A 14,226-nucleotide genomic window follows, 5' to 3' on the forward strand; every position below is an offset into this window, starting at 1 on the left:
AGATTTTAAAAATACAAAAAAGTGGCTGAGTGCAGTGGCTCATGCCTGTAATCCTAGCTCTTAGGGAGGCAGAGGCAGGAGGATAGTGTGAGCCCAGGAGTTTGAGACCTGCCTGGGCGATACAGTGAGACTGTGTTCTCAAAAATAAAAAATAGTAAAAACAACAACAACAGCAACAACAACAAAAAACTTATATTGGAATACCATGGCTGGAGATACAATTAACACTTTTATATACTTCTAAGCTTTTCTCTATGCAAACCTGTGTGTTTAAACAGGCTCTTCTTCCAGAGGTTAAGAAAAGAAAAAAAATTAAATTGAAAAAAAAAACCGTAAACAAGATTGATCAATTGATAGATCAATCAGTCAATAGATAGATGGGAGCATAGACAGCTCTGTGGCCTGCCTTCCTATGGCACTTTCTTACTAAACTTCTAGAATGTGATTATTGCACACTGCATACTATAACACTGCATGATTCATATATATGCATTTTTTTTTTTTTTGTAATGAGAGAAATGGGCCTTTTTAGAACTACCAGTCATCTGCATTGGGATGGGATGCATAGCTTAGACTTTCCTTTGTGGCCTTCTGAGTTCTCTGATGCACTTTTCTCATAGGAACTCCCCATGTGTCTGGTGGGAAGACGCTCAGTGCTCTGGAGTCCACAGTGCCTCCCAGCCAGCCTCCACCTGCAGGCACCTCGGCCATCCACATGAGCCTGCTGGAGATGAGGCGGAGCGTGGCGGAACTCAGGCTCCAGCTCCAGCAGATGCGGCAGCTCCAGGTATTCCTCATGCACGGCAGCCTCTGTCTCGGTTGCCCTGAGCTCTTCCTACCTTCCTTTTCCTAGGGGCTCCATGAGACCTAGAAAATATAGAACCGTAACAGCGTGGCTTCCTCTCTCACACACGCTATCCAGGTCTAGAGCCTTCCATTGCAACTACAGTCAATCTATAGCCACTTCTTTAAGCTATGTGTGCTTTTACGCAGGAACAGACTCTGGGGCGTTTGCTTTTGGAGAAGAGCTGAAAGGAGAGGGGCCCCAGGGAGCATGCCGACAGCCAGTGAAGGCTGCCTTCTGACAGCCTGGAGGCTCCATCCTCCTCCACACTGAACAGGCACAAAGGTGGATAGTCAGCCAAGCCTTTTTTTTTTTTTCATTTTTTTGCAAGGATCTGTGATGTATTTAGAACTATGAGTTTAGAATAGAAGATGAATTCATAAGGAAAAAAAACCACCATGGTGATTTGTTAAGAAAAACATCTGCATTTCATTCAGATACTGTGATCCATCCTTTCCTTGCTCTTTTCTATTGTTAAGAAATGTATGAACTCTACGGGAATCAGGGTAAGTGACCCTTCAGGTCACGAATCTTGGTCAACAAATCCCATAAATCTGCCAAAGCAGAATAAGCTGTCTCCTGGCCCTGGGTAATAAGGAGGTAGAGATGTACGTCTCTGCATGAGACCACATATTTGCTCTGTGCACCTTTTCCCACCTCCCTGGCCTGGCTGGTAGGTTAGGTGTTGAGGATACAGTGCTCGCCTAGGCTGTATACAGACATCCTCCCTGACTTCCGGATGCTCATAATCCAAATGTTGCGAGAAGATACGGCCAGGTGTCGTGGCTCACGCCTGTAATCTCAGCACTTTGGAAGGCCGAGGCGGGTGGATCACTTGAGGTCAGGACTTCGAGACCAGCCTGGCCAACATGGTGAAACCCCATTTCTACTAAAAATACAAAAATTAGCAGGGCCTGGTGGTGTGTTCCTATAATCCCAGCTACTGGGGAGGTTGAGGCACGAGAATCACTTGAACATGGGAGGCGGAGGTTGCAGTGAGCCAGGATAGCAACCACTGCACTCCAGCCTGGGCAGTAGACTGAGACTATGTCTCAAAAAAAAAAAAAAAAAAAAAAAAAGATAAATGTATCCAGGATCCTGGAGCAGCCATGGGGATGCAACCTCCTGAGCCCTTTCCTCTAATAGGAAAAAGGCTTCCAATCACAGTTCTTGTTCAACACAGCGATGGCACGAGCCCTATGTCGTTTAACCACCTAATGAAGGCTAAGAAAACAATTTCCCCTTGCCCTCTGCCTACCAGAAAACACACTGAAAGGCATCTGGTTTGAGACACCTGCCCCTAGGTCCCTGCATAGATCATGAGGGTTGCTAGAAGAGCGAATGCTCAGATCTCCAAAGGCTACTCTGTCTCTTAGGCAACATCCCAGATACCTCGGACATCCGATGCAAATTCATTTACATACCCTATTGAATCGCATCATCTGTGATGGTTCCATCCTTTGCATTAGCTTCTCCTTGCTTTGCAATTTTAAAGACACATTGCAATGAAATGAAGTGTACAGGTTGGGCTGGGTTGTGTCAGGGGTGACAAAGTTACATGTCTTCAGTGTCCAGGCAGCAATTGTAAGTGAAACGGAGGAGAGACCACAGTAAATTGGCCCCTTTAAAGGCTGGTAGCCACTCAGTTCCAACTGGCTCTTAACCTTTAGAATTAGTATCCAGTGTTTCTAGATATTTCAATATTTCAAGCGAATCTGGAGACATAGGTTTTACATGAATTACCACCATTTAAAAATGTTGGAAAGTAATTAAAAACCGATTACTAAGTACTCTGCAGGCCAAAGGACACAATTGCAGTTCAGAGGGGGCCCGTCAGCTCCCAAGTTCTTTCTTACCTGGGGCTCCTGGAGGTTAAGCCCCTCCTTTCGCTGCTCCTGCCTTTTGGCACCATCTGCTGGCCGTTTGGAAATTGTTACTTCCTCATTGCACCCCATGAGAAAAACATATCTATCATTTGTATGGAAAGACCTAACTGCTCTCAAAAGTGAGCATTTGTCGGTTTGGGGACAGGGATGGAATTGCTTTAGCATAAATGCCACACTTCCCCTGGGAATTTCACAGGCGTTAGAGGTGAATTTGATACCAAGGCTATCTTGATGTCTGTAGCTACAGCATCACCCCATCAGCGGCGGGTGTAGTTTGGGGCTGTGGCCGGCTGGGACGGATCTCCCACACTTGTCTCTCCTCGCAACCCTTGAACTGTGCAGCTGTGTGAAAAAGAGCAGTTTTCTTAAACAAAGAAGGTCTTTGGTCAAGGTCTGGGAATGCTGTGTTAACCACACAAGTTTCTTTGTTGTTCCAGAACTACTCAACTTTTCTGGCTTTCTGGGAATAAAGAACAGTGAGCAAATGTGCTTTTGAGCCTGGGAGGTTGGGCAGTTCTAAAGTGCAGACTCACGGGGAAAAATAAGTATGGTGTTTCCTAACCTGGCTGTTACCGTTTCTACCTCTGTCTCTGTATTCCCCGGGTCTCATTCAGCTTTCCTCCCCATCAAACTTCTGTCTTTTCAATCATGGGAGTCTACGTGAGACAAAAACAGTTTAGAATAATTAAGCTATCTTGGAACCAATTCTCCTTCAACATGTGCAGTATTATATACCACAAATGAACAGCAGTCCCACAGTGGTTATAAGTCCAATAATGGAGCTATCATTAGAGATATACGAAACACTAGACTAGTCTCAAAAGAACAAAAATTGAATTAGAAATTCAAATGTTCTTTGAACTGTGTTATAAAATAGTGAAACGGAATAAAACCATTTGTGCTTGGCAGCCAGCTCCAGTAATTAGATAATTAAATCACTGGAAAATCCTAGACTGTAGAGCATATCCTATTTGAGCATTTCATTTTCAAAATTGATGGATTATTCTCAGGAACAGAAATTTGTTGCAGACACATTGGGTTGGGTAGATTTCAAAGGGACAAAGGGAACCTAAGCAGAAGATCAAGGGAACCACTAAAAGCTTGTCCATGTTATCTTCTGCTCTCCAGTTTCACAGGAGTTATCAGTCCAAGAGAGGTTCTCAATCCTGGCTACTCATTAGAATTACCTGAAACTATTAACAGAAATGCCAGCGCTCAGGCACCACGGCCAGAGTCTGACTTCACTGGCATGGACTGGAGGCTAGGCACTGGTGACTCTAGAACATTCCAGGGTAAAAACTCCTGCTCTCAGGTAATATGAATGCTTAATCCATCAAGACACCTCCTGGAAATGTTGAGATAGTCAACTATTACCAAGGACTTAAAGCCTTGACTTCAAACAATGCACCTCATTCCCAGTGGCAAATCTAATATGTTCTCTGCTAGCTACAATTGATATGAGAGCTCTACGGAACCTTTATAGCATGTTATTCCCATTCCCAAGTAACAGTTGGGTCTGTAATTAGCTAGCAACAACGAGAAAGGATTTTCTCAAGGTTTTGTACCTAACAGATGTTCTCCTCCAATGATGATTATATTTGCCTGTTACCTTTCCTGACGTCATTTTGAAAAAAGTCCACTTTTTCTAAATAATGAACATCTTTTTCCCAGAATGCCACACTACTTGGATTTTACTAAAGTCATCCCATATCCACAGAAGTGACTGCACTTCTGCCCCTCCTTGTGGGCGCTTGAGGAGAGAGAGAAGCTTCTGGAAGAGATAGTACAGGTTCTGTGGAGGCCAGATAAGACTTGGCCTAAAGAGAGAATGGAGACCTCCAACTTCTTGCATCCCCACAATTTTTTCCTTGCACCCAATCTCTTTGTTCTGCTTCCTGATAAATAAAAAACTGGGTTGTTCTGAACTTAGCATTACATTTGTAGGACTCCTGAGAATTTACTATCTCTTTCCAAGAGAAGGAGAAGGTAAAATATCAACATAAAAAATAAACATAGTAGTGCATAGAGCCCTTGTATTTGAAATGATAAAATTCAACACAGTTTCCTTAATGTGTCTTTTTATAAGATAGCACCTCGTGGAAATATGCCAGGGTCTCATTTATCTTCTGAGGTATATAACAATGGTCATGGGAATGCAGATCCCCGAGAAAAGCATGTTGGAGTTTCCCATGTGCAACAGACCTGCTTCCCCTGCCAAGAAGAATAAACAGAACGAGTACAGGGCTTGACGATTAGGCTGCTTACAATGTACCAAGCTCTAGTCAGATCTTCAGACAACAAGAGGCTTTCTAAGATGGGGAGACAGTACCCCAATAACACGGGTTATATAGCTGTGACCAGGCATCCCTTGTCTTGTTCCCTGAAGCCTGAGAGAGTGGATCCAGGTGGGATCGGGAGTCATTCTGAGGTCTGGCTTTCCTCCTGAAACTTTCTGATTCGTGGTATAACCACTGTTTCATGTCACTGCTAGACAGCAAAATCAGTCCAATTACATTATCCATTGTTGGCAAGACTGATAGTCTTAGATTTTACCTAAGAAATCAAAACTGAGTATGTGAGATATAGGCCCATTTTCAGGTGGGTGGAATTAGGTTTAGGCAGTTTTCTAGTTTTTCCATGAAGTGATTTGGATAACTTATTTGGTCCAATTAAAATTTTAATGGACAAGAGCATTGTTTCTGTCTAAGAGTGCTTATAAAAATGTCAAGGCATTTTCAATAAATTAGATTTCCTGCTATGAGGAATAACTGCAACTCTACTTGCCCCCCGCCACCCACTGTTGACAACTAGAAAACTGAAAAATAAACAAATGTATGAAACAAATGTTTTCAGAAATTAGACAGGACTGTAATCCTTAGGAGAATGGGGAAAAAACCTACAACTGACGCAGCTTTCTGCCTGGAGGCACTTTTCAAATCTTGGTGCAGGAAGGAAAAACCCAAGTGTGGCACTGACAGTGAGTTGAGGAGATAAGACCAAAGTTTAGAGAGCTGAAACAGCTAGAATTGGTGGACTGGAGTACCACACACAAGAAAGCTCTGCAGAGAAAGAACTACATCAATAAATGGGTCTGTTATTGAATGCTAAGCCAAGCATGTACAGTATGAAAGCAGCCGATCAGCCAGGCAAAGACTAAGTGGGGGGCTGTAAGTCAAAAAGTTCCGGAAGTTCACACAGGCCTGGGAGATGTTCATGTTTTGAAAAGCAAAAAGTGAAGCGGCCTTGTTGAGCACCCGGGCATTTTGTAGAGCTCGGAGAAGGACTATGCTTCAGTCTTAGCACTTAACTAGCCCCAGAGGAAAGACTACCCTAGATTTAACCTAACAGCTTTAAAAATGCCTTCAAAGGACAAAGCTGATCCACAAGTAACTGGACTGTCGACCAGAGAAAATCCAAAATCTGTAAAGGAAAACAACAAAATTGAAAGCTCCATGCCCAGTATCCACTCAAAAATTACTAGACATGTGATGATGCTGAAAAATGTGACCTATAACCTTAAGAAAAGTTGTCAAGAGAAATCGACCAGACGTGGCAGGGATAATGAAATCAGCAACAGGGACTTCAAAACAGCTATTATAATTATTCTCAGGGATTTAAAGGAAGACATGAATATAATGAGGAAAGAAATGGAAGATATAAAAAATATCCAAGTGGTGCTTTCAAGAGTTGAAAAACAATATCCAAATGTGCTTAACAGAAGACTAACCACTGTCCAAAATGTCAGTCATTCTGAAAACAGCAATGGAAACTGTTCAAACTGAAGTATAGAGACACAAAAGACTAAAGAAAATGAATTAAAATGTAGTGACCAGTGAGATAATATTAATAAAAGCTTGAGTGGAAAGAGAAAAATATTCAAAAAGGTAATGACTGATTTTTTTCCAAATTTGATGAAAGCTGTAAATCCACAGACCAAAAAAGCTCAATGAACCCCTAGAATGGTAAGCACAATGGAAATTACACCAAAGCACGTGGTAATCAAATTGCTAAACACCAGGGATAAATGGAAAAATCTTCAAAGCAGCTGGGGGTGGAGAGAAAACCCATTACATACAGGGAATCATAATTAAGAATTAATGCCAACTTCTCATCAGAAACAAAAGGCAAGTCACAACAGTGGAATGACGTCTTTAAAGTATTGAAAGAAAGAAATTCTTTTAGAAAACAGAGAATACTTCCTAACTCATTTATGAAGCCTGCATTACCCTAAGAGCAAAACCAGACAAAGATATTATAAGACAAGAAAACCACAAACCAATATCCCTCATGAAAATATATGTAACAAATCCTTAAGAAAACATTAGTAACTGAATCCAGCAATATATAAAAAGGATAATACATTATCCTGGGGTTTTATTCCAGGAATGCAAGACTGTTTTAATATGAAAAAAAATCAATGTATTTGACCTTATTAACAGAAAAATCATATTTCAATAAATGCAGAAAAAAGCACGTAACAAAATTTAGCATCAATGATAAAAACAGCACTCTGGAAGTAGAAGGAAGCTTCCTTACCTTGATAAACAACATTTGTGAATGACATACAGAAAACATAGTTAATGGTGAAACACTAAACACATTCCCCAAAAAATCAGGAACAAGGCCAAGAAACCTACACTCACATCTGTTTAACACTGTACTGAAGATTGTAGCAAGTTTAGTATGGCTAGAGAAAGAAAGAGAGGCACGCAAATGGAAAAGTAAAATGTCTAATTCGCTTTACTCACAAATGACATGATTGTATACATGTAGCATTAAATGGAATCTACAAAACATGCTACTAGAAATAAGTGACTTGCCAGGCACAGTGGCTCACGCCTGTAATCTCAGCACTTTGGGAGACCAAGGCGGGCAGATCACAAGGTCAGGAGATCGAGACCACCCTGGCAACATGGTGAAACCCCGTCTCTACTAAAAATACAAAAAAAAATTAGCTGGGTGTGGTGGCAGGTGCCTGGAGTCCCAGCTACTCAGGAGGCTGAGGCAGGAGAATGGTGTGAACCCGGGAGGCGGAGCTTGTAGTGAGCCGAGATCGTGCCACTGCACTACAGCCTGGGCGACAGAGTGAGACTCCATCTCAAAAAAAAAAAGAAAAGAAAAGAAATAAGTGACTTGAGCAAGATCACAAGAATCAAGTCAATGTACACAAATATTAAAATTTTGTTATATCTATTTGTACAATGAAATGCCACTCAGCAATAAAATAATGAATCACTGAAAACCTCAGCAACAGGGCTGGATCTCAGAAAAAAATATTCTGAACAACAGAAGCTGGACACAAAGGAGCACATGTTATATAATTACATTTTTATAACGTTCTAGAACACAAAGAACTCATCTATGATGACAGAAAGCAGACTGGTGGTTTTTTGGGCTGGGGTTTGGGGATTGATTGCAAAAGGTCCCAAAGGAATTTTTTAGGGTGATAAAATATTTAGCTGTCTTTTCAGCAGTGGTTACATCAGTGTATACATTTGTCAAAATTCATTGAACTGTGCACTTAAGATGGATATGTTTTATTGTTTGTAAACTTTGTGCCTCAAGACAATTGATTTTAACTATTAAAATGCAGGTATCACCTCTTAAGCAAAAACCAACTTAACAATTTGAGTTTCCATTAACTAATTGACTTGAAGCATTTAGAGAAAGATGGTGATCCACATCCTATATGTAGCACTTTTTTACACTGTGCTCAGATAAGCAGGAACTGTCCTGCAGCCTGGAGACAGTGGCAAGAACACCAGGCAGGGAGGGTGGGGGGACTGGGAAAGCAGACAGAGAACCTGTGTAGACTCTGTTCATTCACAACTCACTCCTCATTGCCCACATGCCAGCCAGTGAGCTATGACAGCTTCCCCCTTTAGTACCTGTAAGGCCCCGCTTTCTAGACAGGAGGATAACAAAGCCTAGAATTGAAACAGAGCCTTTCCCTCTCCTCCTCTTCTAGTGGAGTAAGTCTAGTTGTGTTTAAACATTATGCCCAGTTGTATTCTTCCAGTATGTTCTTATCCTTCTCAGAAACATTATGTTGCGATTCATTCATAAAGCAAATACAGTTGTGCCTTGAACAACAGGGGGATTAGGGGTGCTGACCCCTCACGCAGTAAGAAATCCATAGCTTTTGGCTCCCCAAAACTTAACTACTAATAGCCTACTGCTGAGTGGAAGCCTTACCAATAATAGTTGATTAACACGTCTTGTGTGTTGTAGGTATTGTATACTGTGTTTGTTTTTTTCACGTGTCTGCTGTCTCAAATACATACTGTATTCTGACAATAAAGTAAGTTGAAGAAAAGAAAATCTTATTAAGAAAATCATAAGGAAGGGAAAATATATTTACTATTCATTAGGTGGAAGTAGATCATCATAAAGGTCTTCATCCTCATCGTCTTCTCATTGAATAGATTGAGGAAGAGAAGGGGTTGGTCTTGCTGTCTCAGGGGTGGCAGAAGAGGAAGGAAATCTACATATAAGTGGACCCACGCATACAGTTCTAACCTGTGTTGTTCAAGTGTCAACCGTATGTATTGGGTACCTACCATGTGCCACACACGGCTTGTAGCTGTGAACAGAATGGCACGCTCCCTGCCTTGCTAGAAGAACAACTTGGGGTGCTGGGGAAATTGATGAGTTGAATTCAGAAGACCTGGTTCTATTCCTAACTGTGCTCTATAATTGCCAAGCAGACCCTGAACATGTCCTTTAACTTCTCAGGGCCTCACTTTTCCCACCTTTCAATTTTATGAATTTCAAATATTTCACCAATGATGTCTAGCGTGATATCCAGTGTTAATATCCACTATCTAACCAGACCCCAGATTTACGTAAGCTCGTTTTAAAATTTGGGCAGGAGGGTTAGGTGCCCTGCTGTGCCCCATAGCCCATGGCACAGTGACATCATCTGTCTATTCAAAAGCCCTTTTCTTAGGCCATGAAATCATCCTTGGTGGCAAATCAAATCATCTGAGGAGTTTTAGAAATTCCCAGCAACCAGACAGTACCTCAGACTGGTAAAATGAGAATCTCTCAGTTGGGATCCGGGCATTGGTCACTCTTAGACCCCTTTAGTTATCTACTCATTTTCCCCTCACATCCCTGTCATCACTCATTCCCCCTCCCCTTCAAAGGCAGGAGCTCTGTGGGATTAGACACAGGGACTGAAGTTGAGCGAATCATCTTGATAGTACGTGGTGTTGCTGCGTGTGGCTAATTGACCGATATGAACAGTGCTGACCTGTAGCCCTGCCACATCCCTGCAGTGAGAGCAAGACAAGGCATGGAAGAGCTGATCCCAACACCTATCTGAGCCCATGGGTCACAGCAGGTTTCAACCATTTAGAGAAGAATTTTGGATTCTTCATTGTTGCCTGTTCTTATCAATGTTACTGATTCATTCAGTTCATTCATTCAACAGATGTATTTTGAGTTTTCTGCTAATATGCCAGACACAGTGTACCAGAGACTCTGTGGAGGGCAGAAATTAACCAGGTGGGGGGAACAGAATTCTGGGAGATGGGAATAGCAGGTGCAAAGGCCTGGCAAAAAGGAGTCTGGCGGAGGTTGCAGTGAGCTGCGATGACACCACTGCGCTCCACCTGGGTGACAGAGTGAGACTCTGTCTCAGAAAAACAAAAAACAAAAAAGGAGACTGGCCCCTATGAAGAACTGAAATGATATATGATTGGAGCAGAGTGCTAGGTGCATGCAGGGAGGGAGATTAGCCACAAGGCAAGGGACCAGTCTGCCCAGTGCCTGGAGAATGGGCTGTAGCCAGAGAGAGCATAGGAGGATGTTGTTCTCTGCACAAAGTCTCTAAAAATGGCGCTTTTTGGCCTTGCATGGTGGCTCCTGCCTGTAATCCCAGCACTTTGGGAGGCCAAGGCGGGCGGATCACCTGAGGTTGGGAGTTCGAGACCAGCCTGACCAACATGGAGAAACCCCGTCTCTACTAAAAATACAAAATTAGCCGGGTGTGGTGGTGCATGCCTGTAATCCCAGCTTCTCAGGAGGCCAAGGCAGGAGAATCGCTTGAACCCAGGAGACAGAGGTTGCAGTGAACCGAGATCATGCCATTGCACTCCAGCCTGGGCAACAAGAATGAAACTCCATCTCAAAAAAAAACAAACGAAAAAAAAAAAGGTGCCTTTTAGCAAAATAGTGACTGACTAGTTTTTAAGACCGCGATAAAAAGACATTAGCAAAAGTGGTATGAGAGCATGATCATGAGTCCTGTAGAGAAAGTAACCAAAAGTGGTATATTTCTATGTGGTTCCCTCCCAGACAAAACGCCAGGCTCCACCCACTAGTTCATGCTCCCTGATAGCAATGGCTGGTATGTGCTCAGGTCTAGATTGGAGCCAGACACTTTATTTTATTGTCTCACCGAGTCTCCATGACCAACCTACGGGCTATGAGATATTACTACCCCTTTTTAGGATAGACACAGAGGTTAATAGCTTGCCCATGGTCACACATCTACTAAGTGGTAAAACTGGAAGTTGAACCCAGGCATTCTTCCCCCGGAGGCCAGTTCGTCACCATGCAGCGCTGACGTTGGGACCTAATGGTGGTTCTGCTTGTGGCCTGTGTTGAAATGTTTTGTCTTTATTCAGAGAAAACAGAAGGCATGATGTGGTTTTAAGCAGGTGGTGGCATGGTCAGATTGCATTTCCCCTCAATTTACACAGATAATGGACGGTTGACAAAGACATCATCACCCCCATGAGACAATAAACCAGTTCATGAAACCGGAAAACAAAGGAAACCATTGAAATTTGTTAAATGATATTTCAGTGGAACTTTAGGGATGATATACTAGGCATAATATCATTATTGTTATGGAGGCTGATTGAGTGAATTCACTTGATGGATCTGCTGTTAGAAAATTGTCCTGCTCCAGGGACTCAAGTGTTCAACTAGACTCTTGTGAAGCCTGAATAAAGCTCCCACCTCCTATATTCTCTGGGATGAGAAACAAGAATGTTCTGGGAACTGTTTGGAAATTGTGAGCTTCTGTATACAGGTAGCCTACCTCCAATCTAGAGAAATTCATAAATTGCCAAGAACCCTGGACTCATCTAGAATCATTATCATTGCCAACATTAAAGTCCTATGTTTTAAGGGTCTGTGATTTTGTGGTACGTGGTACGTGGAATCATATGAATGAGAAGGACACGGACCCTCTTTGAACTGATACTGATATATTTCATAGCCAAATCACCACGTGTTGAGTTCCCGTTCTATACCATGTGGTATTTCATGTAGCCCTCAAGAATGGCCAAGGAAAGTGGATTCCCCATCCTTAGAGGTAAGGAAACGAAGACCAAGGGAGTCTAAGTAATGGGCCCAAAGTCTCACAGTGGGCTAGGGAGAGAGTATGCAATTTGACCCAAAGTCTTCTTGGCTCCAAAGCAGGTGCCCTGTGCTGCTCCCTGTAAAGATACGTCAATGAGAGTTTATGCCTGTTGTCCGTGATGCATTGACCAGAGTAGAAAAAGGATCCTTTGTCTTGCAGGCAGTCTGGTTGTCAGTTGGCTGCCAAAATTCAGATGTTGGTGGAAGAAGCTGTATGTACAGTCTTTGCTCCCTTTCCTTTCTCACTGAAATAAGTAAAGATTCAGCCACAGGGCTGTCTACCCAAAGTGCTCTGAAGACTTCAAGGCATTCACTCACCTCCATTTCAGGCAGGCAGCGCCCACTGAAGTTGATTTTTTGTGTTCACAGCTGCAGAACCAGGAACTGCTGAGGGCGATGATGAAGAAGGCCGAGCTGGAAATCAGTGGCAAAGTGATAGAAACAATGAAGAGACTGGAGGATCCTGTGCAGCGACAGCGCGTCCTGGTGGAGCAAGAGAGACAAAAATATCTTCATGAGGAAGAGAGGATCATCAAGAAGTTGTGGTGAGTGCCAGTCACTTGCATGTTGAGCTGTTTCACCGGCAAAGGAAAATTATTGTTGCTAAGGAGGTCCTTCCCAGTTGCCCTCTCTTTATTGAGCACCTACTGTGTATAAGTTGGAGTTCTGCTGATGGTGGTATATGTGGACACTTCAGCACCTTTCCATGGAGGCCCAGGAAATTCAGTGGTCCTCAGGTGACTGCATTTCTTTAAAAGTTGCAGCATTGCTGGGCATGGTAGTTCACACCTGTAGTCCCAGTTACTCGCGAGGCTGAGGCGGGAGGATTGCTTGAGTCCAGGAGTTCGAGACCAGCCTGGATAACATAGGGAGATCCTATCTTAAAAAAAAAAAAGAACAGAGAGAGAGAGTTGTAGCTTCATACTCTCTCCTCCAGGGCTCAGCAATACACAAAATTAAAAGGAGTAAATGGCAAAACCCAGTGACAAATAGGAAGGCTATATTTCATCTCAATAAATTAAAACTAATGGCCAAAATAACACAGCACTAAAATTATCTTCCTATTATTCAACTGTAGTTAAAATCGCAAAAGAAGAATTTAAATGTAAAGGGTATCTGATCCCGAATGAAAGATGCTTCCTTAGCTGTTATGAATGTTATTTAAGGTTCTTATTGAAAGCATCTATCAATTCCTACTATTGAAATGAACAGAATTTTATTACTCCCCCATCAGCAGGCAGGCACATCTTTTATGGTAATTGTATATTTTGGTATGCAATGAAGATTTATCATAGAACTATCTCACCTTTTAGTATAATGAATAGTAATTTTGAGGGGTTTCTCCAGTGTTGATAATTCTCTTGTTTCTTGGAAAACTTAAATCTCTCAAATTGGGATTGCAAGGGAACAATTTGCAAACTCTTCTCATGGCCATAATGAGAAGAGGTTTCCATGATGGAAAGCATTGTGTTCAATCACCTATCTCCTGTTGGAGCTGTGGCTCATATCACCCTGGATACCAACCTAATGTGTTTGATTAAAATTAGAGTGTCCCTCTCAGCAGTCTAGAGAGGGGGAAAAAAAAAAAAACTTCAATTTGAGTTATTCTTTTCCTAATAAATTAAATCAGGCCGCTGTTCATCCACATCTCAAAATAGCTTCCAAAATTCTACTTAGTTCACACATTTATAGGCAGAGTTAATCACCCACCATGAGTTGGTAAGGCTGTTATTTGTCTGAAATGTTTTTGTGACAGCCCAATTATCTAAAACTAGGTCTCCAGATTCTTCTTTAAAACTTCTTTTAAAATGCATATCCTGGCTGGGCACAGTGGCTCATACCTGTAATCCCAGCACTTTGGGAGGCCGAGGCAGCCGGATCACCTGAGGTCAGGAGTTCGAGACCAGCCTGGCCAACATTGAGAAACCCTGACTCTACTAAAAATACAAAGAAACATAGCTGGCCATGGTGGTGTATGCCTATAGTCCAGCTACTCAGGAGGCTGAGGCAAGAGAATTGCTTGAACCCAGGAGGGGGAGGTTGCAGTGAGCCGAGATTGTGCCACTGCACTCCAGCCTGGGTGACAGAGCAGAACTCCGTCTCAAAAAATAATAGTAAAAA

At 42.5% G+C, this 14,226-nt stretch overlaps 1 protein-coding gene across 50 annotated transcripts in view; it reads left to right on the forward strand.

Annotated features, from left to right (window-relative positions):
* The window catches only part of KIAA1217, an 839,292-nt gene that overhangs the window by 793,301 nt on the left and 31,765 nt on the right, over positions 1-14,226 (forward strand). For all 50 annotated transcript variants that reach the window (XM_077945978.1, XM_077945980.1, XM_077945965.1 and 47 more), the window contains 2 exons: positions 621-787; positions 12,475-12,650. In XM_077945978.1, the coding sequence (XP_077802104.1) occupies positions 621-787; positions 12,475-12,650 (343 nt within the window). The remainder of the gene's footprint in view (positions 1-620; positions 788-12,474; positions 12,651-14,226) is intronic.

Source organism: Macaca mulatta, chromosome 9, assembly GCF_049350105.2.
Source record: "Macaca mulatta isolate MMU2019108-1 chromosome 9, T2T-MMU8v2.0, whole genome shotgun sequence".
NCBI classification, from domain to species: domain Eukaryota; kingdom Metazoa; phylum Chordata; class Mammalia; order Primates; family Cercopithecidae; genus Macaca; species Macaca mulatta.